The sequence below is a fragment of the Varanus komodoensis genome, unplaced genomic scaffold (assembly GCF_004798865.1).
Source record: "Varanus komodoensis strain SLA01 unplaced genomic scaffold, ASM479886v1 scaffold41, whole genome shotgun sequence".
Lineage (NCBI taxonomy): Eukaryota > Metazoa > Chordata > Lepidosauria > Squamata > Varanidae > Varanus > Varanus komodoensis.
The window spans coordinates 5,793,429-5,820,724 of NW_025335954.1; the positions used below are offsets into that span (position 1 = coordinate 5,793,429).

At 49.2% G+C, this 27,296-nt stretch overlaps 1 protein-coding gene across 1 annotated transcript; it reads right to left on the reverse strand.

Annotated features, from left to right (window-relative positions):
- Window positions 1-218: 218 nt before the first annotated feature.
- On the reverse strand, window positions 219-27,042 carry LOC123029890 (solute carrier family 26 member 10-like). The gene is made up of 18 exons (XM_044443287.1): window positions 26,775-27,042; window positions 21,728-21,838; window positions 20,276-20,439; window positions 19,445-19,609; window positions 18,877-19,029; window positions 17,428-17,510; window positions 17,071-17,218; window positions 14,917-15,030; window positions 14,665-14,742; window positions 13,064-13,159; window positions 12,300-12,406; window positions 11,043-11,112; window positions 9,555-9,725; window positions 7,395-7,434; window positions 6,831-6,910; window positions 3,317-3,371; window positions 1,454-1,560; window positions 219-257 (listed from the first exon to the last, which is right to left on the reverse strand). Exons 1-18 carry the CDS (start codon window positions 27,040-27,042, stop codon window positions 219-221), a joined length of 2,049 nt encoding a protein of 682 aa, XP_044299222.1.
- Between the last annotated feature and the right edge of the window lie 254 nt (window positions 27,043-27,296).

Genomic DNA, 27,296 nt, shown 5'->3' on the forward strand with positions numbered 1-27,296 from the left:
CATGAGGAGGAGTGGCTCAATCCAAGGGCTCTGTTCCTCTCGCCCTGCTGCCTCTTTCCTTTCTGGGTCCATCCCTGACAAGCCGGCTCTCCAGACATAGGCAGGGTCTCCTAGGCAGCCAGCTGCCTTTGGTGCATCTTGGTGAACTCAGACAGTCCTTGTCCTCGTACACATGGCCTGGTTGACGCAATCCTTACCCCTTGGTGGGCAAGGAAGGGTTATACCCAGATGGTTGGGTCCTTCTGTTCCACACTTTCCTGGGCAGAAACCAAAAACAGGTATCTGTGAGGTTCTTTTCAGTGTATCAAACTCTCCTCTCCAGCTTCCTGATCCCAGTTATGCACTATTCTTTCACCTCAGGGCTACACCAACACAATGGGGTTGATGATGACAATACTGTTCTCTCTCACAGAGTGGTTGTAAGAAGTTCCTGAGATAAGGTATGTGGGGTGCTTGGAATATATCCAGTGTGTTGTACAAAATTCTTATTGTAAGGCTTTGGGAGCAAGAGGCAGTCGTCTGAATAGATGGTCCAGCTACTGCACTGTAAAGCTATTAGCTACTAAAGAACTGAATGGGTAGGTGAGTACCCCACCACTATGAGCCAAATTCCACCACTGGAGTGCAGCCCCTGAGAATAAGGCCAAAGGCTGAGGGGAAGGCCAAAAATACTATTTTAGTTTAAAGCTCTTGCAGCCAGTAATGAAGCCTTGGGTGACAGGTTTTGATATTTTAGAATGCACAAAAGCCAGGGAGCCACCAATGAAGAAATGGTTGAGGAAGAGGTGGGTAAAAGGAGGAGAAATGGCCACCCTGAAGAACTGTGAGGCTGGATTGGAACCTCAGGTGGACTAAGTTTGGCTTCAGGGCCTGTGGTTCTGCACCCCTGCTCTAGAACACTCAATCCAGCTCTGCACAGACACAGACCCCACATGTGGCACCATGCAGAGATCACAGTAAGTGTTCTGGTTATCCTCTCCAGAAGAGGCTCCTTGGCCAGTGCTCGTGAAAATCCTACTTAAGCCAAATCTAAATGAGCCAGAATTATTTGCTGCAGAAAATAAAGGCCTAGTGGTAAGCCTATGTCTGGCCTGAAGCATTAAGGCTGCTGGTGGGGTTTCACCTGATATAATGTTCTCCCATAAAAAAAACCTACACAAAGAAAACTAGTGAATTAGGAAGGTCTAGGCTAGAAGATTTCTACCTGTAGAAATATGTTTTTTCCATGGGGGGTGGTGTATTCCATTATGATGGCTTAAAAGGGAGCCTGGTGGCTAATGGGGTGGGCTAAAATTCAAATAAGTAAAACTGCAGCCTTGGATTGCATTCACTGTGTGGGAAAACTAGGCTGCAGCTTCTCAATCCAACACCAGCACCACCCTTACAGAGGGGCCTGTTTAGAAGCAACAAGCATGAAGACTCTGGCTGCTTCTCTGCACCCGCTGCCTCTTACCGTGGTCTGCTGGAGGTAGGAAGCAGCATCGTGAACGGTGACAAAAATCTGCTGTGGGGGTAGATGATGCATAAGGCCGCAGAAACTCAAGGTCTGCAGGACATTGGCTACATGAAGAGAAGAAGAAAGGGCGGAGTGGCTGAGGTCTGATTCTGTGTTCAGCAAGGGGTAACTTGTATGTGTGAAGGGCATGCTGGCAGGCACTCAAAATATCACAGACAGACGGTCCTAGCTCTTCACATTCAAGGCTTGTCCACTGAGTCAGAACACATGCTCAGCTGCAAATCATCAGGTGATTTTTAAAAAATCAAACAGCATGCACATGTCACCTGGACCTTTGGGCCAATGATAGGCAGTGATGGAGAGCTATTGCTATATCTCCCATCTTGTTCTTTTTTTGTAAAAAGCAGCAGAAAGACGGAGGGGACAAGCCAAATGGTTAGGGGACTGCAGTAGCTCTCCAAGGAAGAATTTTTACAACATTTGGAGCTCTTTAACTTAGGAAAAAAGGGTGAGCGAGTGGTGAGAGAGAAATAATGGGGTGTGCAAAACTATGCATGGTGTGAGGAAAGTTGCTAACAAGACATTTTTCTCCCGCTCTCACAATGCAAGGAACGGGGGTCATCCGAGGAAACTGAATGGTTTCCAGGATGGGAGAGTGAGGCCAGGCAAGAAGTACTTCCTCACACAGTGCATGCTTAAAAGAACAGGCTTGGTAGCCACAAGGTATAGCAAAGTACAGCCACCAAGATGTACCTCTCCAATACTTTGTGGATGTTAAGGCTATCACTGGCTACTAGTCATGATGCCCATATATTACCTCTAGTCTCAGAGGCAGGATGCCTCTATCTATCAGCTGTTAGAAAACACATATGCAGGGGAATTATTACCCTTATGGTCTATGTACTTCCCATGAGAGCATCTGATTTGCCACTGGGTGAACAGAATGCTGGACAAGACAGGCCCTTGGTCTGATCCAGCAGGACTGTTTTTATATTCTTATGAGAGAAGATTGAGAGCAGAACCACAGTATTGGAAAGGAGCTTTTTCCCCTTCTTCCTAAAGTGGCCATTAGCTCCTTAGGGAAGGGCAAACCCACTATTTGGTGGGCCTCATCTGAATCCCACCTATCCATGGCTTTTTTTTAATGTTAAAAGATGTGAGACCCATCACAGACTTCCATTTCACATACTGCAGCTCCCAATCATGCAAGCTCAAAAGGTGGACAAGAGAGAAAGATGCCAACATCCCCAAGCAATGCCCTGTCATTCCTGGGTCAGACCAAGCAAATATGCTGTATAGACCTAAAAATATGGATCCACAGAGGTGCATCCCATAGAAGGGCACCAGTTGAGGACTGTGGCTGGCTGTAGCTCCCTAGTGAGAGCACAGTTAATGGCAAACCTGGGCTTGCTTCTGGATGAGATGTCAATTGGGCCAAACCTGCCACTTTTAAAATCATTTAACTATCATTTAACATTCTTTCTATAACACAAAAGGTTGTATCCAATGTTACCCCTGCTTAGAATAGACCCATTGAAATGTTAAGATGAAAATCTATCAGTACATTTATATTCCATCTGTTTTTCATCTGCAAAGAACCCAAGGCAGCTTACATGGTGGCCCTCCTGTTATATCCTCACAACCACCTTGTGGAGTAGGTTAGGCTGAGAATTGGTGACTGGTCTTAAGTCACCCAGGTACCTTCAGGACCAAGTGGGGACTAGAACCCAGATCTCTCGGACCCCAGAGAACCATATAACCACCACACCACATTGGATACAACTTTGGAAGATAAGTTTAGATTAAAGCTCCCAACAAATTCAGCCCAAAGAGGACCAATCATCCTCCGGTTTCACTCACCATTACAGGCAGCCAAATACATCTGCACACCCACTTTTTGGCATTCCACACACACCTGCAAGGCAAGGAAAGCACCTAGTTGGGAATCTCAAACAGCCCCTTTTAGCTGCAGCCAGCCTTGGCAGGGTTATTGCAGCAGCTTCCTGGCGGGACGCTTGGATCTTCTAATCCGCCACTGAGATGTGCCTCTGGAGCCCATCTGAGCATTCTTGCGCTCCAGTTCAATACTCAAAAATCTCAGCTCTGGATCACTCAGGAGAGTTGCTTAAACAATAACACATTGCGGGCTTCACCACATCATGGATGCCACTGTTCAGTAAATTGCAGTCTTCCAGGGGTCATATTGTAAACTGGCCGAGGAGGGTAGAGCCAGACTGATGCAGTTGCTCCCGCAGGCAGGAGGCTCTTTGTACTAGCTCACTCCCTACCCACATAGACAAGGCTTCTCCCTTGCAGCAACTCCTCTGCTATCCTGAGAGTGCTTCTGCTGTTTCTAAAGGGGTGGGGAAAGCTCTTCGCGGATTTCTTTATTTGGACTGAAGCCCAGACCACATGTCTGAGAAGCAAAGAGAGGGAGCAGTTAATCTGCTGGACTAGGATTGCGGAAATCCAAGTTCACGTCCCCACTCAGGCTCCACCATGAACCCTCTGACAGGTAGTAGACCAGCCTCCTTTTCTCTCAGGACTGTGCAGGACCCTTGACAGGAGGGGGACAGAAAATATGCCTTGTAGAAAAGAGGAGTGTGGGAAGGTTTGTTTGTTTGTTTAATGGCTTTAAATGCCATTATGATAGCCCATATCTGGGCTCTCTGCACAGTTCACAAGATAAAACAACACGCCATCCTAAAATCAATAATGTTAAATCAGCATATTCAAACCATATTAACAATATAATCCAAATATAAAGTAATATATCAAATTATAGTATACACATTTAATAAAACAATTTAAACAAAAATCAAGTAAAACCAACACAGGGTCAATTTTAAAATAGAATTAAAAAGTTAAAATAATTAGAGAAAAGAGGAGCCTTTGGCTGGCGCTGGAATGCTAACAGTGGCAGTGGCCAGGCACACCTCTCTGTGGAACCTAGTCCAGAAGGGGGGCACCAGAAGGCCCTTCTTGTAGCCAGCATCCCCTCATCTCCCAGGGGGAGGGCTCCCCAAGAAGGACCTCCCAGTTGCACGTGAGTAACTGCTACAGGCAGAAGCATGGATGTTGCCTACTTAGACCTGCTCCCCACATAATCCTGGGGACGTGTGGCTGAAAAGACACACGCGCACACAGGTGCGATGTGACTTGGCTGTAGATTCCTCAGTGTCCTGTCCTTCAGCCCTGCCTGAGTGAGCACTACAGGCCAATGATGCTCATATATCTCCCCCTAGTGGCCTGCAGTCAGGGAAAGAGGGCTCTATGGCAATGGCTGCTCACCATGGAAAAGAAATGGCTAAAGAGCTCCTTGCAGAGAGAGAGTAGCTGGGGTGGCTGGAGCTGGGGGTTACCCTGGAAAGGCAGCTGTTCCAGCCCACTCCTCTCATTGCTCCGAGGTTCAAAATTGCAGGGCTTTGAGGGGGTCCTTGTGAGATGAAAAATGGGATACAAAGGGGCAAAAAAATGAGACAGACGGCCTCTTTCAGCCCTGTAAAAAGGAATATTCCTTATTCATAATGCAAAATATTAAAATGCTGCATGGTAGCCACCCTTAAAACTTTTCCCACAAATTGGCTGAGTCTGTACATAATGATAAACCAGGAATTGTGGCTTATAAAACCAAAATATGCAGAAGCTGCAGTCACTTACAGATGACATAAATTAAACAGCCATGGACTGCTTACTATTACAGTTGAACCCATGTTTATGGGTTTGATGCAATGACGTATAGTCCTGTGTCAGACTTGACAATAAACTAACCGTGCCTGTTTTGTTTATGTGTTTGCATGGAGCAACATGGGAGCGAGCATGGTGGTTTCATAAGCCAGGATTCATGGCTTAATGTTGGGGAGAATGTAGTTAGTGAGAGATAAGGGAACTGGGTAGACAAAAATGTAAGAGTGAATCAACAGACAGCTATCTCAGACCCAATAAAAGCCATCCATGCTTTGCATATGAAACTAAATCATGCAGTTCTTCTACACCAATCTGGCCTTATGAACTACCAAAAGGCGAAACCACATGGAGCCCTGGGGAAGGCACTCTGAGAGCCAAACTAGACATGCTGCCAAGGGAAGATTTCCTTCTAGTGCAAATAGTTTCAGTGGACAGCTTTTCCTCAGGTGGAAGCAGGGAGAGGTGATATTCACCCCCCACCCCCTGTTCCCATTAATTTTCATTGTCCATTCCCTGCTGATGCTGCTTGTGTTGTTTTAACAACCCTTCACATTAAATGCAAGGATATATTTGGTGTCAGATCTAGTTTGGCTGTCAGCTTTTGTGGGGAAGACCAGAATAATGCACAAATAAGTAAAGGCTCATTGTTTGTGTTTGCATATGTATTTGTTACTATTCGGCTGAGAGGCAATTTTAAAAAACCCCCAAACCATGCATCTGTTGACAGCCTTATTTGGACCCAGGCACTCTCATGCCTAAATTTTGGCATTTTTCTCTACTTCTGTTTAATAGCTAGAGAGAGGGCACCTCTGAATAACTGCAGTGTCCTTCCAGTAAGCTAAGGGTGGGCAAACCGTAGCCCTAGGGCCATAAGTGGCCCTTTGTCTAATTGCACAAGTGTTCTGCAAGCAAGCAGTTCAAAGGTGTGGCACTGGCCTTCTACGCCTGTCCTCAGCAGATTGCTCACAAGAGCATAGGAGAGTCAGGCTCACAGGGGCATAGGGCTGGCCCATTTTCCTTAGCAGGGATACTAGCTTCACCCACCCACCTCCTGCAACTTTCCCGGTTCCCTCCGAGCTCGGCTGCACTTCTCATAGTGGCTGGGGCAGGTGGGAGGGCAGGTGGATTCTAACAGCAGCGAGGTATCATTCAGCAAATTGAGCACTTCGAGGTGGCCTGGTCTAGAATTCAGACGCATGGACCTTGCCATCGCTGCTCCGGCATTGGCCTCTGGACAAGGATCCATGAAGCTGCCTGCAGTTTTTGGACTTTCCTGGGTGGTGTGTCTTAAAACAATGATAATGAGTGCCTTACTTGCACTTGCTAATTCACCACTGCCTGCCACGGGGCAGAGTGGAGAGAGGTCAAGCAAGAAGGGGCATCAGAAAGAGAGAGATGGGGGGGGGAAGAGGGAGAAAAGGGGGTACCAGAAAAAGAGAAAGATAAGGGGTGCCCCAACTCTCTCTTGGCTCCAGGTTTTCCCACTGGTGGTATGCTGCCCCATTAGAGATGACCCCCAAAGGAATTAATCCTCCCATCATAGCTGACCACTGTGCCTTCTGGGATCGAGACAGAAAGCCCAGATTCCAGCCAGGCTTTAGTCTCGGCACCATGGTTTGGTCTGGTTGGTTTTTGCTATCATCGCCGCTGCTGCTGCCACTGCCCCAAACACACGCATCTTTGGTACCTGAATCAGGAGTCGGGCCCCCGCTGAGTCAACAAAGGACACGCCACTGCAGTCAAGGATCACTGCTTGTACCGCTATGTCTGAAGAAACAAACAAGGAAGGTACATCAGTCCTAATCCAAAGCAGATCTGTAGCAACCATGATTCTGATTCCAATTATTATCTCTGTATACCACTCAACAGCCAAAGCTCTTTGGCCATTTTACACAGGATTAAAACCTTAAAGATACAATATGAAAGCATTTTTCAGAAGCCTGTACTTCTCCAGCTGATTTTTATCATTGAAATGCTATTCCCGACACACATACAAGCTTGGTAAGACCCTTCCTATCTACTCCTGATGCACTGGCCGAGTGCCACTCAACACAGCACTCTAGGATATTTGACAAAGCGTAAGGTCCCTTCTCTTCTGAGAAGCAGGGGATGCTGTTGCCTCTGCCTGGGTCTGAGTATCCTCTGCAGGATTCAGGAAAGGAAAGAGCAGCTTTTCCCACGGCAGAGTTCAAAATGCACGCTTACCAAGCAAAAGCTCCTGGGAGCTTGAAGGGAATTAGCCTGTGCTTACCAGAGTGCAGCTTCTTCTCCAGGACAGAGACACTTCTCTCCTAGTGGGAAGGAAAACTCAATGATTAACCTCCATTTGGGAGAGATGCAAAAGAAGTGAGGTTTTCAACTCAAGACAAAGCAAAATCCTCCACTTTAGGCTTCTTATACATGAATTTATTTAATGTCCATCTATTCTCCCACCCTCAAGAAAGAATTGTTTGGGGTATCCTGGATGATCCTCTAGGGCAGGGGTCCTCAAACTATTTCAATAGGGGGCCAGTAGAAAGGCGGCGGCTACACATGGGGGCGGGGCTGGGCGCGCCGGCCATCATCAGGTGTGCGCTCACTCAGCTTGGAGATCTCCCAGTGAGTCCAAAACCATCTCCGAGCAAGCGAGCGAGCCACCACCTCCCCGCCCACGCAGAAAGCGCACGCGCAGGTGGCGAATGGTGGCGTGGGCCGGCTGGATGGCCATGGCGGGCCGGAACTGTCCTGCGGGCCATACTTCGAGGACCCATGCTCTAGGGTAACAATCCCCAGTCTTCATTCTGGGAACTATGTATGGCTCTTGAATGGTATATAAAAGCAATAAATTGAAATTAAAAATATGCACATCTGGTTCAGTTCCGAAATACCATGAGCTGGAATAGATCACCCATAATTCACAGCACATATCAAGTCTCTATATGTCATTATGTATCTCGGACCAGAGATAACAGGAGGTGCTCCTTTGTGTGCTGATCCTCTTTCCAGTGGGGGACCTCCTTCTGGGGGAGGAATCTCAGAAGCTTTTGCAAACCAGACTGGGAGGGTTTTATTTAGAGGAAGCTTTTAAGGGAATCATTAAGAGCAAATGTTTTGACAATTCCTATTTTTACATAATTGTATGCAGGTGTTCAGTATGTACTTTGAATGCTAGGTGAATCTTTTCATTATTTTCATTCTATATCAAGAACCTTCATGTACAGAAGGTACACAGAACTTGAAGCAGCTTTCAGCAAAAGCCATGATTAAAGGTCTTCTTCCCAATCAGAATCACAGAATAGTAGAGTTGGAAGGGGCCAAAAGTCCATTGAATCCAACCCTCTGCTCAGTGTAGGACACCAGTTAAACCATCCCTCTCACCCGGCTGTCCAGTCGCATCTGGAATGCCTCCAGTGTGGGAGAGCCCACAACCTCCCTCCAATTGGTTCCATTGCCATACTGCTCTCACAGACAGGAAGTTTTTCCTGATATCTAGCCAAATTCTGGCTTCCTGCAACTTGAACCTGTTATTCCATGTCCTGCACTCCAGGATGATGGAGAAGAGATCCTTCCCTTCCTCTTTGTGACAACCTTTCAAGTACTTGTACAGTGCTATCGTATCTCCCTTCAGTCTTCACTTCTCAAGGCTGAACATGCCCAGTTTTGGGGCATCTGGGAAATGCCCTGCAAGGATTCCCAGAAGTCCCTGGTGGGCTGCCTGTGATTGCTCACTTTAAAAAAATACAGTCCAATATTGAGCACAACATGGACATACAGGTAGATGCTGGGCAGGCTGGGTCTCTGCTGCCCAATTCCAGCAGGCACCTATTCCAGCCAGTCCAGTATCTGCTCAGCCAGCTATAGGTCAGATGACACAATAAGCCATGGAGCATGTACTAAACCCTATAGCAAGCCATAGCTTAAAAGCCATTCCCTGGAATACGTGTTGCATTCAGATGACACGGGAAGTGGTTTCTAGGCCAAGGTGGCTTCTTGCATCATGCAAACCTGGTGAGTACTGTCCACAGCTCTATGACTAAGCTGCTTTCTGTGGCCACTGGACCATACACCTGGCCCTGTCACATTGCTTGGGTGAGCATTTGTGTGAACTTTGTGGACCAAAAGAAACATTACAATAAGTATGTGTACAGCTACCCTCTTTTTCATTTTTACTCTAGAGAGAGTAAAGCAAGCCTCAAGATAGACACAAACCCTAGCATGGGGTTAGGGGGTGCTTTTAAGATCCAGATCTGGTGGCCTTGAGCCTTTCCTAGAGTAAAAATGTAAAGCAGCTGCAGCTGCTGGACACACATTGAAGGTAATGCCAGTTTTGGCCCTGCTGCTAACCGAATGCAGCCCCAGAACTTCACCCTGTACGTGCTTCACCCACCCCAATCTCCATCCCACCTCCGTCTTTCACTGAGAATAGGATTACCACAGTGCTGATGTCCATCTTGAGCCCACGGTGTGGATTTTGGTCCTTGAGCTGTTCCCAGTCCTGGTCCAGACCCAACTGTCGGCTCAGAGCGTCATGAAAGAAACTGCGGTTCCCATAATAGATGGGGGCCTGGTAACTCAAGATCTTCACACCTGGGATCTCAAAGCACTGAGAAGCAGGGGTCGGGTAGAGACACAGGGTACCGATGCATCATTGTGCCTGACATAGCCAAAGCAGCCTTCCTCAGCACAGGACCCTCCCAGTGTTGTGGATGTCAGTTTCATGGGTCATGCTCTCTGGGGCTGATGGGAGTTGAAGTCCACAACTTCTGGAAGGCACCACAATGGGGAAGGTTGGCCCATGTCATGCCCCTGAGACAGGTGCACTATGTAAGTTGCTACAGAGACTCATATAGACATGACACTCATATTGATGACATACACACATCCTTGTTCAGCATAAGCAAATTCTAAGGAAATCAGTAAGGTTTTCTTGGAGGGGGAGGGCATACTAATCTGTTCTAATGTAAATAAATAACATTAACATAATTGTAGAAATCTTTTCCAATCATTAATAAAAATGAGCCCATGTCATTGCAAAACTAAAAGTTGGCCTTCCCCAACTTAGTGCTCTCCAGATGGGTGGAATTACAACTCCCAACAACCACCAGCCAGGCTGGGAGAGCTTGCTATAGGTTATGCTTTTTCTATTTTAGATCCCAACATCATTAATGCACAGCACAATCCTCTACAAAGCAACTCACAAGGAATTTCCCTTGAGTTCAGCAAGGCTTTTCCTCAGGCAAGCAGATAAGGGACTGGAAGGGGGAACAACAGTGCAGGCGGATGGGGAGGTTACACTTGAAGCAGCTTCTCTTGTCTCCCTTCATGTCTGTCTGTCTGTCTGTCTGTCTGTCTGTCTGTCTGATGTATATCCCACTTTAAAAAAAAAAAAGAACTCAGGGCAGCTTACATCATTCTCCTCCTCCTGCCCTCTTCCTAACACCACAACAATAACCCTGTGTGGTAGGCTGGGCTGAGAGCCTGTGACTGGCCCAAAATCACCTAGTTGGCTCTATGGCTGAGCAGGAGCTAGAACCCAGATTGCCTGAGTCCCAGTCCTGCACTCTTAACCACTACACCACGCTGGCCTTCTTAACATTTGATGGGTTTATCTAGCATGGGTTGGGCACTGCAGGTTTCGCTGCTGAGACATACGCTCTCTTTTGTGGCTGCTTTGGGGCCACAATTTCAGATATGCTGGGTGCTCATTTGTCTCACTCACAGGACCCTAGGAAGCCGAGTCAAAGCATTGGTCCATCCAGCTCAGTAGTGCTGACACTGCCTGGCAGCAGTGGCTCTTTGGGGTTTTAGGCAGGCGGTTTCCCAATCTAACTGGGGATGCCCAGGATTGAACCTGGAACCTTCTGCATGCAAAGCAGGTGCTCTGCTGCTGAGCCAGAAGCCAGGTCCTCACTACCCTTACCTTGCTGTTGTACTTGACGGGCTTGTAGATCTCCGTATCAGCTGCCCTGCCGAGCACTGAGCATTCAGTTCTGTAACACAAAGGATGCAAGCAGGAAGGATAGCTTCATCTGGGCAGGGTGTCCCCAGCAGCCAGCAAGTATGGCAGCAAGGAGGAATGGTCCCAGGGGCATAGCTGGCTCCTGCTTGCTTAGCTTTCTCCTCTCTCCCCTGGTCCATTTTTGCATTCTGTCTTTTGAATTCTGAGCCATTGTTTTTTTCCAGCCTTTCCAACCTGGTGCCCTCCATCAGCTCCGGCCAGAAGGGACAACTGGTACTGCTGAAGAAGCCTGAATGGCTCCTATTGGGATTAACCATATAATTGGGGCACCATCAATGGTGGCTGCCTGCAGCCCTCTGGACTCAGGAGTATTACAAACATATGGAAAGCAGAAGGAGCACAGAGGTGAGGATTTCTCATTCCACCCCCCCAAACATTCAGGCAGCTGAATACATGCTCTATGCTGGCATGAGCATTAGAAGGGGAGCTGGAAGCACCAGAAAGATTCCTTGGGGGTGAGGGTGAATACCAGGTTCTTCCCCTCTCTATCCCTCCTCCATGCCAGCTGCACAGCTCGTCTCCCAACTAGAATGAATCACATTCTCTGTGAAGGTGGAGTGAGGGTGCTCCAAACTTGGAGTCCCACCTCCAACCTCAGAGCATTTCTCCAAGCTCGGAGCTGGCTCTCCGAATTATCCTATTGCTGTTTAGGCAGCATCTAATTGTCATGGCATTGCACCCTAAATTAATTACAATAAATCTAAAATAAAATATATTAAAATCACCCATAAGAACTTGCCAGCACCCCATAATCCCAACAAGGGGTATGGTAGCCTCCTCCACAGAGAACAATTCTTTATTTGAAGGCCTGCCTGGTCCAGGAGGGTTTGTAAGTTAAAGAACTGTAAGAGCAGCTGGCCAGCAACAGGTAGCACCTAGATAGCTGGCAAAGCAGACCAGTACGCAGGTTGTCTGGTCACAACAACGAGATTTACTATTGCTATAAAATCATCCAAATGTGAAAAATATACAAAGGAATTAGCATATCTTAATCGTATGCACATCACTGTCTTAAGTCCCCTTTTTTGGTTTTGCACTTCCTCTTTGCTGAAAACAAGCTGCCTTAACCAAGGGGCACCTGAGCCAAACTGCTGGGCCTGGTCCAGCATTTGGCAAGGGGACCATGAAGTGGTGGACAGGGGGCAGGGGGGAGAGTACCTCTGGGTGCGGCAAATAACAGTCATCATGGAGAACACGACCCCCACGGCCAGGCCAAGATCTACGTTGAGCACCACCACAGCAAGCCAGGTGACCACCCACACGGCCTGGAAAGGAGGCACACAGCCAATCAAGGAAGAGTCACTTAGTGACTGGGGGCTTTGCTCTGAGATGCAACTTGCTCCCCTGGTCCTGCTACACCTCTGACACTGATGGAGAATGTGCACATTCTCCCTTCCAGTCACCTGGTCCATATGATTGTAACAGCCCACCGGGGTACATGGAATCTAAAGTTCCATGGATCGCACCCAGCTGCATCAGAGGGAGAGGTGACAAAGCACGGTCCCTGCATTAGCCAGTTGGCTCCCCACTCTCCAAACGGCAGAATGCAGCAGCCCTGGCTCCTGCTTAGGTTTCTCCTCCCTCCCTTGCCCCATTTTCGTATCTTGTCTATTGAACTCTAGGCCATTCTTTATACCAGCCTTCTCCAACCTGTTTTAGATCTCTACACCCATCAGCCCTGGTCAGCTGATCAGGAATACTGGGAGTTGTCATCCAAAACACCAGACTAGGGAAGGCTCTTTTGTACTGTGAACTACATTGGCAGACAGACCATCTTTATGTGCAAAGGCGTGTGTGTGTGTGGGGGGGGGGGGGTGATGGAGAGAGAGAAAAGTGTTTTGCATGGTAGGAGCATATACAGTGCTAAATTTCTTGCTCCTGGCTTAGACCTTGGCCCATTTGCAGGTGCTATCACTGCTCACAAAGTCAATGTGGCTGATTCTCCACAGGTCAGGCAGGTCCTGGAACTGCAGAAACATTTGCCTCAGGCTGGTGACGTTGATACAAGCCAGGACAGCCTAGAGGGGACAGAGAATCCAGGTGTGATACCAGTGGAATGGCTCACATAAAGTCCACCAACAAGGCTGAAGAATATGGAAACAGCTCAGGGAATTTTTTAAAAATATATTTAAGTATAGAAATAGTACAAAAATTAAAAAATAGACCATAGAATCTGGGGCTTACATTTGCAGCCACATGCAAGGGTCCTCCACCCAAGAAACAAGTGCCTCAAAGCCACTGGTTGAGAAAGGGTGCCAACATTTCTCTGCCCTAGACACAAAGGATTACCTGATAGGGAAGACAATGAGCAACAGCCCTTTTCAGCACCTCGGAGCAGAGTTGGGAACACCTTAAGTCCACCAACAGGCACATCCCCTCCTCATGGGGTTGGGCTCGGAGAAGCGCAGGTGCTGTTTGCTCATGAGAACCAGCAACCCTATGAGCACCGATGGCTGCCGCTCTCTAACACTGCTGAGACATTGCTTTTCTGCGGTCAGCTGGAGGCAGAATCAGACTGGTAGCTCCATCCAGCAATTCACTGCATGGTTTAGCAGTGCCCATCCCATGGAGTCACAGACTGACACAGTTGGCCCAGAAGGCCATCAGGTCCAACTCCCTGCTCAGGGCAAGATTCAAGTCACCCATCCAGATTCTAACCAAGCCTGACCCTGCTTAGCTTCCAGGATTAGGCAGGATCAGGCACTTCATGTCCATATGCTGTTTATACAGCCATAAGTCATTTTGTACCAGCCTTCTGGAGCTTTAACTAGAAGTTTTCTCCTTGTGCCTACTACCTCTGTAATAGCTTCCGATTCAGCAGGCCTCTGTTTGCCCCTTAGCCCTTTACAACGAAAGGTTACATTACAAACTTCCTCTCATTAATCTCTCTCTCTCTCTCTCTCTCTCTCTCTCTCTCTCTCTCTCGAATTGTGAAATAATGCTAGTTCACAGTGAGAAAGGGCGGGGAGGAACTAGTACTTAAAGCTTGAAGCCCTGCCGTTGAAAACCACAACGGCTAATTAAAAGGCAATTCATCAGTAACTCCACAACCACACCAGCAGGAAGAAATTAGAAGCAAAAACCACAAGAAGGAAACTTCTTACTAAAGGCAGAGGAGCCCCAAGAAACTTTAATAGGACTTTGCCAGTCATTGCTGTACAAGCTGGTACTGCATTGACATTGTATCATTTTAATGATTGCAATGGGTTGGCAGTACTGATGTTTCGATTCTCTGTAAAATGTGAAAGCAAGTGTCAAACAAAACAGCTTGTATGGAAGCAAATCTGCCCATGATGGGTCCATGTGTGCATCTTATTTCACCTTGAGAACCAGGCCTTTGTGTCACAAATAAGTAAATAAGAACTATTCTTCAAGAAAACTGAAATCTGCATTGAATTAAAGATCAGAGTTGACCAAATATGCCTGTAGGTAACATACATCATTTACCCACATAATTTATTTTCATTTTGGAATTGGCTGGAGGTCATAAACTGCCCCTGGAGTCGCCCTCCCACTAGCTCACCTTGGGCAAGTAGTAGAAGAGTGGTCCAATCCAGAGCAATACCACCAGGACAACAGCACTGGTGAAGAGGCCAGAAAGCTGTGGGCAAGGAAGGCTAGTTAGTCATGGCAGAGTTAGCCAAAGACATGCGCAGTGAGGCCCACTGGGCACCAGTTCCATCGGACACACAGCCCCATCTTCCTTCCAGCACCTTCCAGCCACTCCCCATTGCTCCGCATCTGCCCAATGGCAGGGCTGTCCATAGCCTTATACCTGTGTGTGTCCACCAGCACTCTCCAAAATGTTGGTTGTAGCCAGGGTGGCTGAGTTGGGAAAGCAGGTAAACAGGGAGGAGACCAGGTTCGAGAGGCCATGAGCCAGCAGTTCCTGTGGGGGCACAGAGGACGGTACGGTGAATGCAAGTTCTGACCTGGATGAACTTTATATTCCCCTGCCCTAAGGGGAGCGTGTGGGGGAACTCGATCAAGAAAAGTGGGGGAGAGCCCTCAGGCTAAGCCGATGCTGCATGCAGAGATCAGTTTTAAAGTGGCTTGTTGTCATAGGGCTTCCTCCATGTGGCTTGTGCAAGTACCAGGAATTCACAAAGAGCACCATAAACACCTCATAAGGTCCAAGTTTGCAGGGCTCCCTTGTTGGAGGGGCTGGTCGAAGCAGGGGCATGTGGGGGCTCTGACAGATAATTCAGCTGAACTTTGCTTGCCGTCCTGGATCTACAACATGGGGCTGGAAATGAAGGTACAAGTGATGTGGCTGACGCACAGAAGTTCTCTGCCCAAAGACGGTTCAAGCAAAAGTGAAATACATGGTGCCCTCAGAACAGCCTTCCCCAATCTGAAGCCCCACTGATGTGTTGTAGCCCAATAGATCTAGAACAGCTTTCCTCAAGTTTGTGCCTTCCAGACACATTTGGAAGGCAACACCCAGAATTCCCAGTCAATGGCCCTGCTGGATGGGAATTCTGGGAGCTGCAGTCCAAATGCCTCTGAAGGTTGGGGAAGGTTGATCTAGAAGTTGCCACACTGGGGAAGGCTGTTATGGGGTACAGAAAGCTGGCTGGGGACATTGATGGCAGAGACAGCATCGATTTGGCTTTCTTTGGTACTTCGAGCATGGCTGAAAGAATATGGAAAAAGCATGGAGTTTTCATGCCATGCTGAAAATTATTAACCTTCTAGAGCAGGAGTGCTTAACCTCAGGCCCTGAGGCCAGATCCAGTCTGCCTGGGGTCCCAATCTAGCCTCCAGGGTTTCTACAGATGTCCACATTCCTTTCACTGTCTTCACTGGTTTTTGTGACTGACAATTGTTTGGTGGCTTCCTGGCTTTGCACAGCTTCCCCTGCATTCTAACCATGTGACATGCTTTTCCTAAGGCTTAGTTCCTGGCTGCAAGAGCATTTCGTGAAACTGAGATGGTGTTTTTGATATTTTGACTCCCATCATTTTGCTTCTGGCCTCCACCTACCCCTGGATTCAGCCTCCAAGAGCTTCTCCAAAATTGAATTTGGCCTTTGAGCTGAAGCAGGTTTAATGTTCTAAATGGCCACGAAGCCCTGAACTTCTGGTTGCCAATTGAAAGCTGCCTCTTCAGGCACAAAAGCACAATGTGGAGAGAGCAAGTACGGGAGAGTCACTTTACTCCCATACCTCTATCGCATTCTACCTGATATGCCTAGCACTGGCTACCTGATACAGCGCAACATGCAACTTTGGCACCAACTGAATCCAGCAGGGAAGTCCCACAGGGGTGTGATTCTTGTTTTGCTCCTCCCATTGGTGACAAGCCAGAACCATGAGTCAGACACAAAAGCCAGTCCTGGGTAGCTGGCCAGGTTATGCTTCCACATGCAGCAGCCGGATTTCCACCCCGCAAGTAGATACTGGGGAAGTGGCAACTCCAGGCGTGCCCTTCTGGGCACATGGGATGGAAAGCAGGCTTGGCAAGCAACAGGGGAGTGTTTTAGAATCCCTGGTTGAAATTGTCCTGGTTCTACCTCCCCACCTTGGCATTTTCATTTTCCAAGATGGGCAGGAGCGGTGTCAAGGGTCGACATACTTGGGCATCTCTGAGGGCCCACACCTAGCAGGTGCCCACGGACAACAGCCCCCTAAACTTGTTCCCGCTCTTCAGAATTGCAGCCTGCTTCTTCACCCTGCTTCTCTCACCCTGGCCTAGACAACGCTGGTGGTGAGGAACAGGAGCAGGAGATGCCCCGGCCTCCTTGCTCCTTGGCTTCCCGCCTGCCAAGCAAAGAAGTGGCAGCCATAACGAGGAAGAGGACGAGGAGCAAGAGCAGCTGGTGACACTGGCGGTGAGAAGACAGATCTGCTGAGGGAGAGGCCCGTGGAGGGTGTCTTGCCCCCAGGCCCTCGAAACCCTGCAGCCGGCACTGAGGCTGGGCACACACCTGGTTGGGGTCAATGGCATAGTGGTGCTTCTCAGCGTAGATCATGGCCAGGGACACTGAGATGGCGTAGGCCACGAATGCGAGGGCCACCGTGTCGCCCAGCACTTGGGGCAGCAGATGCAGGGCTGGGAGCTGGGGCTGTGGGAACCTGCGTGAGAGAATGGTGGAACGGGAGTCACAGTGTGCCAGGACAGCGGTCGCCCCCTGCCCCTCCCCAGTGCTGGTTCCCAGGGCAGGCTTGGCCGGCAAGTTAGGCCAACAGCAAGGGGCTCAGGCCGAGGCAGGAAGCAGCACTCCTGTCGCCATGCCAACCGTGGGGTCGCCATGGGGAGCGAGAGAGATGGGAAAGGGCTTTACCCTGCCGGGAGGTGTCCAACAATCTGCACGTTGTAATGGGTGTTCAGGGAGGAAGCAAAGCAGAGCCCGGTGGCCAGAAGTACCTGTCGAAGAAGAACCAAAACAAGAGGGTGAGTCCAAAGGAGTGCAGACTGCATCAGAGCAGCCCCTGCATGCTGGCCCCAGGTTTGGGGAGGTCCTTTGGAAAGCTGCTCTCCATAGCACCACTCCCTCAGTGAATCTACCTGCTCACTGCCATTGCCACTTGCATGTGAGCCCCTGGTGTGTAATGAACCACACCTACCTCAACAGCAGCCCTGAACCTCCTCACCAGCTTGACATGCCTCATCTGTTCTTGCTTTGAACAACTCATGCCCCAAATATGAAATCTTCCCAGATCTGTCTCTCAGATACACTTCATTGCAAGAGGACATCTCCCATTTGTCAAGGCCCTCAAATATTACAAATTAGGGCTCAATTAATAAGGGGAACTTTTCAAAGACAAATAGCAGGCAGGTTTGCAGTTGTTTTAAGGGAAATCAGGGATCCCCCTGGTAAGAGAACCTGGAAGAGTTGAAAAGTGCAGAGTTTTCATATGTGTTATTTTCCTTCAGTGAAGTTTGGGTATGTAATTTCCCTAGATTTATGCCCCCCCCTCCTGTTCTACCCCCTCTTCCTTGTCTCTGTAATCCCTGCTCATATTTATATGGCAGGCTGTTGAGGCTCTTTCTATCCAAGGGCAAAAATCTATTTTGAAGAAGCTCTTGCATGCCATATTCTAATAGTGGATGGAGACCAAAGTGAAGGGGACAGGGCCCAGATATCATGGTTTAGCTTGAAGGTCGTAATGCCAATAACTAAGCCTTCAGTGAGGCATGTCAACCATTCAGAAAGAAAAGAAACTGTGCAAAGGACAGAAAACCATCAAATTATTGATGGTTAGGGGAAAGGGGTATATGATCATCATGGAACCCATGCAGGGCTGGATTGGGACCCCATATGGGACAGTTCTGAGTCAAAGGCTTGAGGGATTGCACCTGTTACATCCTATTGGATCCAGGATCTGCTTTTTGTGAATGGAAGGATCTACTTCTGGAAGTTGCCTCTGCTCTGTTCTGGAGGACTTCACCTCCTTGCACCACTGTTTATCCCCTTCAGAAGGGTCACTGGCACCCCTGTGCAGCATTTTTAGTGGACTGGAGGATCTGCCATGGTAAGGAGAGGGTGGGGAAGTCTGCTTTTGCCAGCCCTGCTGCACCTGCCTAATGCTGGATCCACTCCAGACTTTTCACAGCCTTTGAGAGCCTCAGTTTTGAAACCAGAAATATGCAAAGCAACTACATTCTCGTGGACTGAATGGAGACAATTTGCAAGCATAAAGTGTTAATGTCCTCCACCTAGGTCCTCCACGAGTGGCTAGATGATGAAAAAAGGGGGCTCGACTGCTTTGGTTAAAGGCTTCCCACCTACCATGATGATCTCTCCTGGGATGGGGACCCTCATCCGGTTACGGTAGCGGTTGTTGATCTCCTTGATTGGTACCAGCACAGCCAGGCAGAGGCCTGAGATAAGCAGTTCAGCTACGTTGGTTAAGGGTAAGGCTTCCACAACAGATGCCAGCGTCTAGGGAATGATACACAAGCCATGAACCATCTGGCACAGAGTTAAGAAAGGGTCTTCTGTCAAAGGGGTAGCTTGGAATGCTTTCAGCAGCCCAGGAAAAAGGAGCAGCTATGCCTGCTGAAACCTTCCAGCTTCAATCAACATGGCACTGGCAGCATACCTGATCAGCCACAAAACTTTGCCTAAAAGCAACATGCTAGGATGGAGAGAGAGAAGGAGAGAAAGAAAGGCCATATTTCCAACTATAAAGAAATGTAGATTCTTCTTAGCCCAGAAAGCTGCTATCTCCTATATGTTGCATGCAGGAACATGATTGGGTGACCAGGAATAAGCAAGGCATTCACCATCTGCATTTACATTCCTGCTGACTTCAGAAGCAGAGGCCTCTGGGGGCCCAGAACACCGTTCAACATACCTTGAAGATGGCGAAGCAGCCATCAGGCCGTGGCACGGGCAAGCCCAGCAGGCTCTGGAGCTGAGACACCACTACGTGCAAGGCAGCACCACTGGTAAAGGCCTTGATGACAGGCTCCGAGAGATAGGTGGAGAGGAAGCCCAGGTGAAGAGTAAACATCACTATCTAGGGTAGAAGGGGGCATGTGAGTCGCACAAGGGTGTTTTCTGGAATCGGGCCTGGATGTCTGCTGAGATTCCACAGGAAGAAAAGGTGTAGAATGCGGAACTGTGTGCATGACTTCACTTCTTTGGCTAGTGCTATTGTTGCTGTCAATGTTTCTAGCCTTTGTGAATACAAGTGTGTGGACTAAGCCTAGGGAAACCTCAAAAATTGACTTGCGGAATATGGTTTCCAAAGGGCAATACAAGAAGGTTTGAGAATCTTAGCCCTTGATGACATCAGACTCAGAAATCTTACAAAACAGACAAAAATAATTCTTCATCTAATGCACAGTTAATTGATGGGATTCACTGCCCTGAGATGTCCCTAGCACAGATGACTTTTTTAAAAGATCAGGCAACACCATGGGGTGGCAGCAGGCAGGACAGCAGCTGTCAGCCAACAGAGCTAGGAAGGAAGGCTCCACATCCAGAAGGAAAAGACCTCTGACTTCTCTGCTCTTCTTGTTAGCTGGATGCATCCTACAAATCCGCACAGTGTAACCACCTTGCCAGCCCTTTCCTTGCCAGCCACTCAAGCCCTTTCTGGCTCTGCCTTTTTCTGTTTTAGTAAACCATCTCAAGCCTGCTCAGACCAACCACGTTTCAGCAGCACCCCCCCGCAACTCACCATGAGGAGCCCCATGAGGAAGGCCATGGCAGCTGCCACAGCTATGCGTTGCCCCTCCAGAGAAGCAGCTTCCTCGGGGGCTGCCGTGCCATTGGATGGTTGGGACACAGGAACCAGGCGCTCCACCACCGAGCCCGTCATCAGACTGACCACAGCAAAGGTACCTGTGGAGGAGCAAGGGGCACAAGGTACGGGGGAACTCATGAAATCCCGATGCACCATCCTGAGTCACATGCCTCAGGAGCACCCTGTGTCCTGGCAGTAGTGCTGCGGCTCATTCCCCCTCCTGAGAGCGGGAAGAGGGGCCATCCTGCCAGCCCTGATGAAAGACACACCCCATGAAAACCACTCCTCACTCCATTGATACCACAAGCAGCCATTCCAGCAGCCTGTACGGAGGAAGATGAGGAGGGAAAGCAGGGCTGCTCTACTAACCTTCCTGAAATATTTTTTTTCCTTTGCCCTCCCTGTTTCTTTTCCTTTTGTGTCACATCTTTTCAGATTGTAAGCCCCTGTGGGCAGGGGCTGCCTCCAGAAAAGCCACTCTGGGAGCCATTTCGGTTGAGTGGCACAAAACTACTTCAAAGAGATACATAAAAGAGAATACTCCCTGCTGGATCTTTCACATTCAGAGAGCTAAAAAATCTCTACTCTATTCCAGGGCTACCCCACTCTTGCTGAGAAATAATGATCAGGGTGCTTCCAGATGGAGGGCTCCAAGCAACACTCAGTACAAGGTGGCAGCATGTTATTTCCCCCTTAAGAGCAGCCATGAGTTGGGTCTGGAGGAATCCCCACATTTCAGATCTGTTCAGATGGTTCCCAAAAATCTGAATTTGAAATATAATGGGTACGTAAGTTCTGAATGAATGTTTTATGCTGGGAGTGAAAAGTGCAGCTTTTGAAAATGCTTGTTAAGAACAGACAGATGGAGAGTAAACTTATTTTAATAAATGTGCCTAGTTTAAATTGATAAATATTACCATTAACTACCAGAACAGCCACCATTATAACTGATGGGAAGGGCAAAGGGAATTGTATATTAAACTCCTGAGAGATGTGACCCCCCCCCCGCAAAAGGTGTGAAGAGCCTACAGCCCTCCAGATGTTGTTAGGCTACAGTTCTCATCATTCCTGAGCACTGACCATGGTGGCTGGAGCTTAAGAACCCTGAAGCCCAACAACTTCTGGAAGGTAGCAGCACCCCCATCCTTGCTTCCCTACAGAATTTGGGTCTAGGAGGGGTGCTCCACATTTTGCCCTCAGGGCCACGATGACCCCAAGCACTGGGCATTACTTTTCTCTGCAGAAGTGAATAGCGACCACTCATCTATATGGGAGAAAATGAAACGCTGCTTTTATAGGTGTAGCTCTCTGGAAGAACATTGCAACCAGAAGGGCCCAGACCACATCGGAGTACAGCAGCCTGAGTGCATCTGGTGGTACCCTTACCTGTGGACACATGGTGCCCAGTGCCAAAGAGCATGTACAGCAAGGCGGGGAAGAACGAAGTGTAGAGTCCGTAGACTGGCGCTACCGAGGTGAGCAGGGCAAAGGCCATTCCTGTAGCAAGAGCAAACAGAACAAGAGACATAATCCCCCTCGGCTGGGAGGCCAAGGATAGGTAAACACCCAGGGCAGGAGTGCAAACCTCAAAACACACACACTGTAATGATCAGGCCCACAGGTGCCTCTGAGCTAGGAAGAAAGAACCGGGCCACCTGCCAAAGGCCTCCTTCCAGGAGCAGCCCCTGCGCTTCCTCCACCCCCTCTTTGCCACTGCTTGTTCACCGGCCTCTTTCTCTGGCCCAGGCGGTGGTGGTGGGGAGGAGCAGCCGTGGCAGCGGCGGTTGCCACCCCCACCCACTGGTTTTCTGCCAGTAAAGCAAGCAAATGGCAGAAGTGATGAGACAGGAGCAAGAGCAGCTGCTGGCATGAGCAGGGAGAAGGCAGGCTCACCGAAGGAGGGGGCCTCCAAAATGACATTGACCCCCCTCCGCTCCAGTGGCCTCCTCACTGCCATAGATACTGGAGGGCCACTCAAGGCACCCTGCATTACAACTGGTGGAGTAGAACATTAAGAAGAATCCAGGACCCTCTTGCGTCCACCCATCTTTGAGCATCTGCAGATGTGTCTCCTTTACCAGCTACCTCTGGAATAAGTATGATGATGATTACATTTCTACCCCACAGTTTTTCCTCTTGCAAGGGACCCAAGGCAGCTTACAGATCCTCCTCCCCATCTTATCCTGATAACAAACCTGTGAGGTGGGTTAAAGCAGAGGGTGACACACTCCAAGTCACCTAGTGGGCTTCTTGGCTGAGTGAGGACTAAAATCCAGATCTGCTAGGTCCCTAGTCCAGCACTATCACCACCACACCACACTTCAGGTCGTAAGCAGTGACTTCTGGGATTACTAGCCTCCAGGTTTCAAAGAAAGACCTCTCTGTTCTGGGTCTTGAAAATAATGAGTTCAGCTGAGACCTGGCTTCAAACAAGCCCCGTTGACAGTTCAGGGCCAACCCAAAGCATTTTGCTTTTGAGGCAAAGGGCAAGATGGCACCTCTTCTCTTCCTGCACCCCATCCCACAGACCAAAGCTGACCAAGCGGGCAAATTTTATTTCAACTCTGCTGCAGACTAACTTAGGGGGCACAGGGCAAGCCTGCGTGGCACGGACAGCCCTATCTACTTTGCACCTCTTGTGTTGCTGCCGGAAGCAGCCACTGCCTCTCAGGCTTCACAAGGTCCACTCACTCGGATTCCAATGGAAGTCCTGCAACTCCATTCCAAACTCTTTCACAGCAATGCATTGCACAGCAAGGGATCAAGGCACAAGTCGTCCCTTGCCACTTGGAGCAAGGGCGAGAAATCCAGGAAGCCAAGTCCACCCTCTTCCTGTTCAGGCAGGGAAGCCCTGAAGTTCTGCTTGGCTCCCTCTCAGGCAGCAACCTGCACTTTCTTCTTCTAGTCGCTGAGCCAGCACACATGTTCTAACTGTACAGAACATACTGTTTGATGAGATCCCAAAAGATACGATTCCTCTTTTATATACCAGGTATTCCAATTTTTGCATACACTCAGGGCCTAGGTACACATTATTGTAAATACATGGTCTTAAGAAGGCAGCATGACCCAGCCCTGACAGGTAGTTTCAGTAACAAAAAGGGCTTGGGATAAGATGACTTGGAGCACTAGGCTGGGTGGAGTGAGGAGGGGGGTGCTTAACCCTTTACCCGCCTGCTGCTTCTCTATTCCAAGTCAGCTCAGCTATTCCTCCTTCTGCAGGCCTCCAAATGTATACAAATCCTCAGCAGCAGCCCCCCCCCCCCCAAAAGCTGCTTTGGCTTGGAAACAATCGCCATGTGGGGTTCATTACACATATTGAACCACAGGTAACACCAGAAGTTACCTGGCAGCCATCTGAAACTGGCTGGCACATGCAATCTCAGTCATCTGGGCTGAGACCAGACAGCAGCTGTCTTCTCTCTAATAGTGCCAAACCAGAAGCAGAGGAAGAAAGAATCTCTGCACAGAGCTACAATGCCAGTCCTGTTATGCGGCTGGCTGAAAGTCCCTCCTGCCCGGGCAGCAAACTGGGGGAAGAGTCTGTATTCAGGGTGAGAAAAGCTGGGCTAGGACAAGGTATTATCAGGTAATTCATGAGCACAGGGCTGAGTTATCTGGGTTGCATTTTCATTTTGCAAAGGGGTTGTTAGGCAGCCCCTCTCAACTGGGCACCCTCCAGATGGGTCCGAGGACAACCTCCATCATTCCCAGTGGCCAGGTTGGCTGGGGATGATGGATCTGCCACATCTGTGTCAGGATGCCAGGGTGGAGAACATTTGAGCTACCAGAAAACCCCACAAAAGGGGAGCCCATGGAACAGAAGCCCTTGCTTCATGGAATCATCTGGAATCACCTTCAGGATAGGGTTGGGCATGGATATGCTTGTGAAGCAGTTGCTGCAGGGCAGTACCGCCTTACCTGCAGAGGAACTACCATAGGAAACATGCTCTGGGGAGTCTGCCTGCAATGTCACTGCTGCTCCTCTCCTGGCACCCTCTTAGAGCCTCCCCCATCCACTCCCCAGCAATGCAGTCCAAGGATAAGGGATGCTGGGGGAGATCAGAGGCGGCAGCTGCCCTAGAGGAAGGAAGAGAATGAGACCTACCCAGGCTCAGTGGCCATGTAGCCCTTTTGCCAAGCGGCAAAGGCAGATAGACCCGAAAGCTGCCTCTGCTGGCTGTCTGAGCCTCCTTAGACACAAGGACCCATCCAGCCCAGGGTACCAATCTTCCCCTCCTGGATTCTTCAGCTGGCCACACCCCATTCCTCCGTCACCAGCTGCTTCCCACTTCTCTCCCCATCAAGCACCAATCCTTTGGTGGTTTCCCTACTTTGGTGCATTTTCCCTATTCTAAAAGTTTGAAATGCTTTTTCTAAAGCTTATTTACTTGCAGAAGGAGATTTCTGTTAAAATATGATGCGGTGCATTGGGCACTTGGGGTTCCACCCCTTTCCTTTGGCTCTGCCCCCTTTGGCTTGTGAGAACGTGGCTACCAAGAGCTTTTTGGAATCTGAATTTGGCCCTCAGACTGAAAGCCCTTGAGTACCCCTTCTCTGGACTATCAACAATCAAGAGAGCCAGTGTGGTGTAGTGGTTAAGAGCGTGGGACTGGGACTCAGGCGATCTGGGTTCGAGTCCCCGCTCGGCCATGGAGCCAACTGGGTGACTTTGGGCCAGTCACAGACTCTCAGCCCAGCCTACCTCACAGGGTTGTTGTTGTGGGGATAAGATGGAGGAGGAGAATGATGTAAGCTGCCTTGAGCCCTTTGTAGGAAAAAGGCAGGATATAAATCAATCAGTCAGTCCCAGTTAGACTTCTAAGAGCCAAGCATCTGATACTCAGAAAATCCCACACTTGGGCAGCATCTGTTTCACATATTGCTGCCAGTGTGTTTCTGAAATACCCCATTCTAAAAATGCTACTTTCCCAAAGCAACATTTTGCATAACAAATAAAAATGCATTCTTTCATGGCATCTTAGCGATGTCGTGTACTGACTGCATAGCACAGAAACTTTCATGGGCCAGAATCCACTCCTCCAGATGCAGTCATGCCTGTTTCATCCTACATCTTAGGAAGTGTACTGTAGTCCACAAAAGCTCAGGCTACAAGAAACCTGTTAAGCCTTTACGGCGTCACAAGACTCTGGGTTGGTTTTGCTGCAATAGAGAGGGCCGTCCCATCTAGAAGTTTTAAAACAACCTGCAGGACCCATGCAAATAGGCTCTCCAACAGCTAGACATTTGATAGGACTGTCTCCAGCCTTCTTTGTGGGGAGGAGACCTACCCCGCTGAATGTTTCCTTCTTTTACTCGATCAAAAGGCAAGGGAGAATATACTACAGCAGTGCTGGCCAGGAGCTCACAGATGCATGCTCCATTAACCCCAGTTGCTTAAGGCCGAGGTGACAATGGAGGAAGAGAAACTCCACCTTAACAAGGGCCCGGCACGAGTCCAACCTGGGGCCTCCAGGGCAGAGAGAGATCCAGGACTTGAGTTTCTTTTTTCACTTCTCTTCTATTCCACCACATAGCTGCAGCCTCCCGGATCCAGCAAGAGAAGAAAGGAGAACAATTCCTGGAGTGAGGCAGGCTGCCCAAGCCTGTGCATGTTTGCTTAGAAGTCAGCTGTACAGCATGAAGGGGCTGTCTCCCAGGTAGCGCGCACACGATCACAGCCTTGGAAATCCAGACAACAGAATGTGCAGTATTCCAAAGGAAACTACCAAGCTGTTCAAGGATCTGAAAAGTATGTGGGCAAAGAGGGGATAAAAGAGGGCTGTTTGGCTTGCAGGAGCAGAATTGGAATGACCAGGGAAATGGGTATGGGACAAAACTCTGAACAGTGTGCCTGGGACCTGGTCGGCAAAACCTGGGGGGAATAATGGGGAAAGGTAGTCATCCAAAACCCCATATAAAGGGAACGGAGAGGGTTGTGGGGGGTGGAGACACTTCACATCCCAGGGAGATCAGGAGCCTGTATCAGAACCAGATTTAAGGAGCAGGGAGAAAGACAGAAATCAGAATTTCTGGAGGAATGATGTGAAATCTTTGAAGGAAATCAGAAATTGGGTAGCTAAGAGTGAGGAAGGGGATTAAAAACCTGTGAAGATCAGAGATCTTGGGAGAGATAGGCAAGGAAGCGATTAAAGAGGACACATGTGGAGCAGGGATGATGCCTCACTGGACATGTGCCCCTTCACCCGATTTCCCAAATAATCCCTTTTTTAGCTAGCTGAGAAGAGGCTTCCAGAATGATTGCCACTGTTCATTCTGTAACAAAGGAGAGCTCAGAAGAAGAGAAGGGAAAACTGATTTCCTCAGATAACGTCCTCTTTCTGTCTTTTCTTGTGCAATCTCTCTTAGGATCTCCACCGGCACTCAGTGCAGCTGTGTCCCTACACACACACACTCACACACACACACTTACCTTGTGGGATGTGTACAATGCCCACGGTTAGCCCTGCAACCACATCGCCCAGAAGCCACTTCCTGGGCTGGTACCTGGGCAGCCAGCTGGCGATGGGCAGCCTTCTTCGCAGTAAGTGCAGGGCGGCAGCCCTGGAGCACCGGCACCCTTGGGCCAGCTTGCCTTTCAGCATCTCTGCCAGGCTGCCTTGAGGTGCTGGCGGTGCCCCATAGCCCTGCTGGAAGCGCTCTTCAGTGTAGATACCACGGTACAAGGCCAAGCTGCTCATCCTGATGGCAGGCAGGCAGGCAGGCAGGCAAGATGCTCACTCCCTGTCACCTTTTATTCCTGGCTGGGTTGGGCTCAACTTTCCTGGCCAATCGCAAGGCTCGGGTGGCTGAAAGTCTCCTCCCTCTGGGAAGCCAAGTGAGACCTGGGCAGGAAGAGGGAGGAAGCTCAGGGTGCTAAGGGTCAGATGCAGGGCACCAGCCCCCCCTCCGCCGGCATGCTCCATGCCCTCTGAGTCAGCTCTCTCGGTCCTGG

What these genes read in the sequence shown, in the direction of transcription:
- LOC123029890 (XM_044443287.1), bottom strand. Translation starts at nt 27,042, where the DNA reads ATGAGCAGCTTGGCCTTGTACCGTGGTATCTACACTGAAGAGCGCTTC. An exon ending in TCCCAGGAGAGATCATCATG is followed by an intron (nt 17,511 to 18,876) that starts GTAGGTGGGAAG and finishes CTTCTTCGACAG; the next exon opens with GTACTTCTGGCCACCGGGCT. An exon ending in TCTTCTACTACTTGCCCAAG is followed by an intron (nt 13,160 to 14,664) that starts GTGAGCTAGTGG and finishes TGTCCCCTCTAG; the next exon opens with GCTGTCCTGGCTTGTATCAA.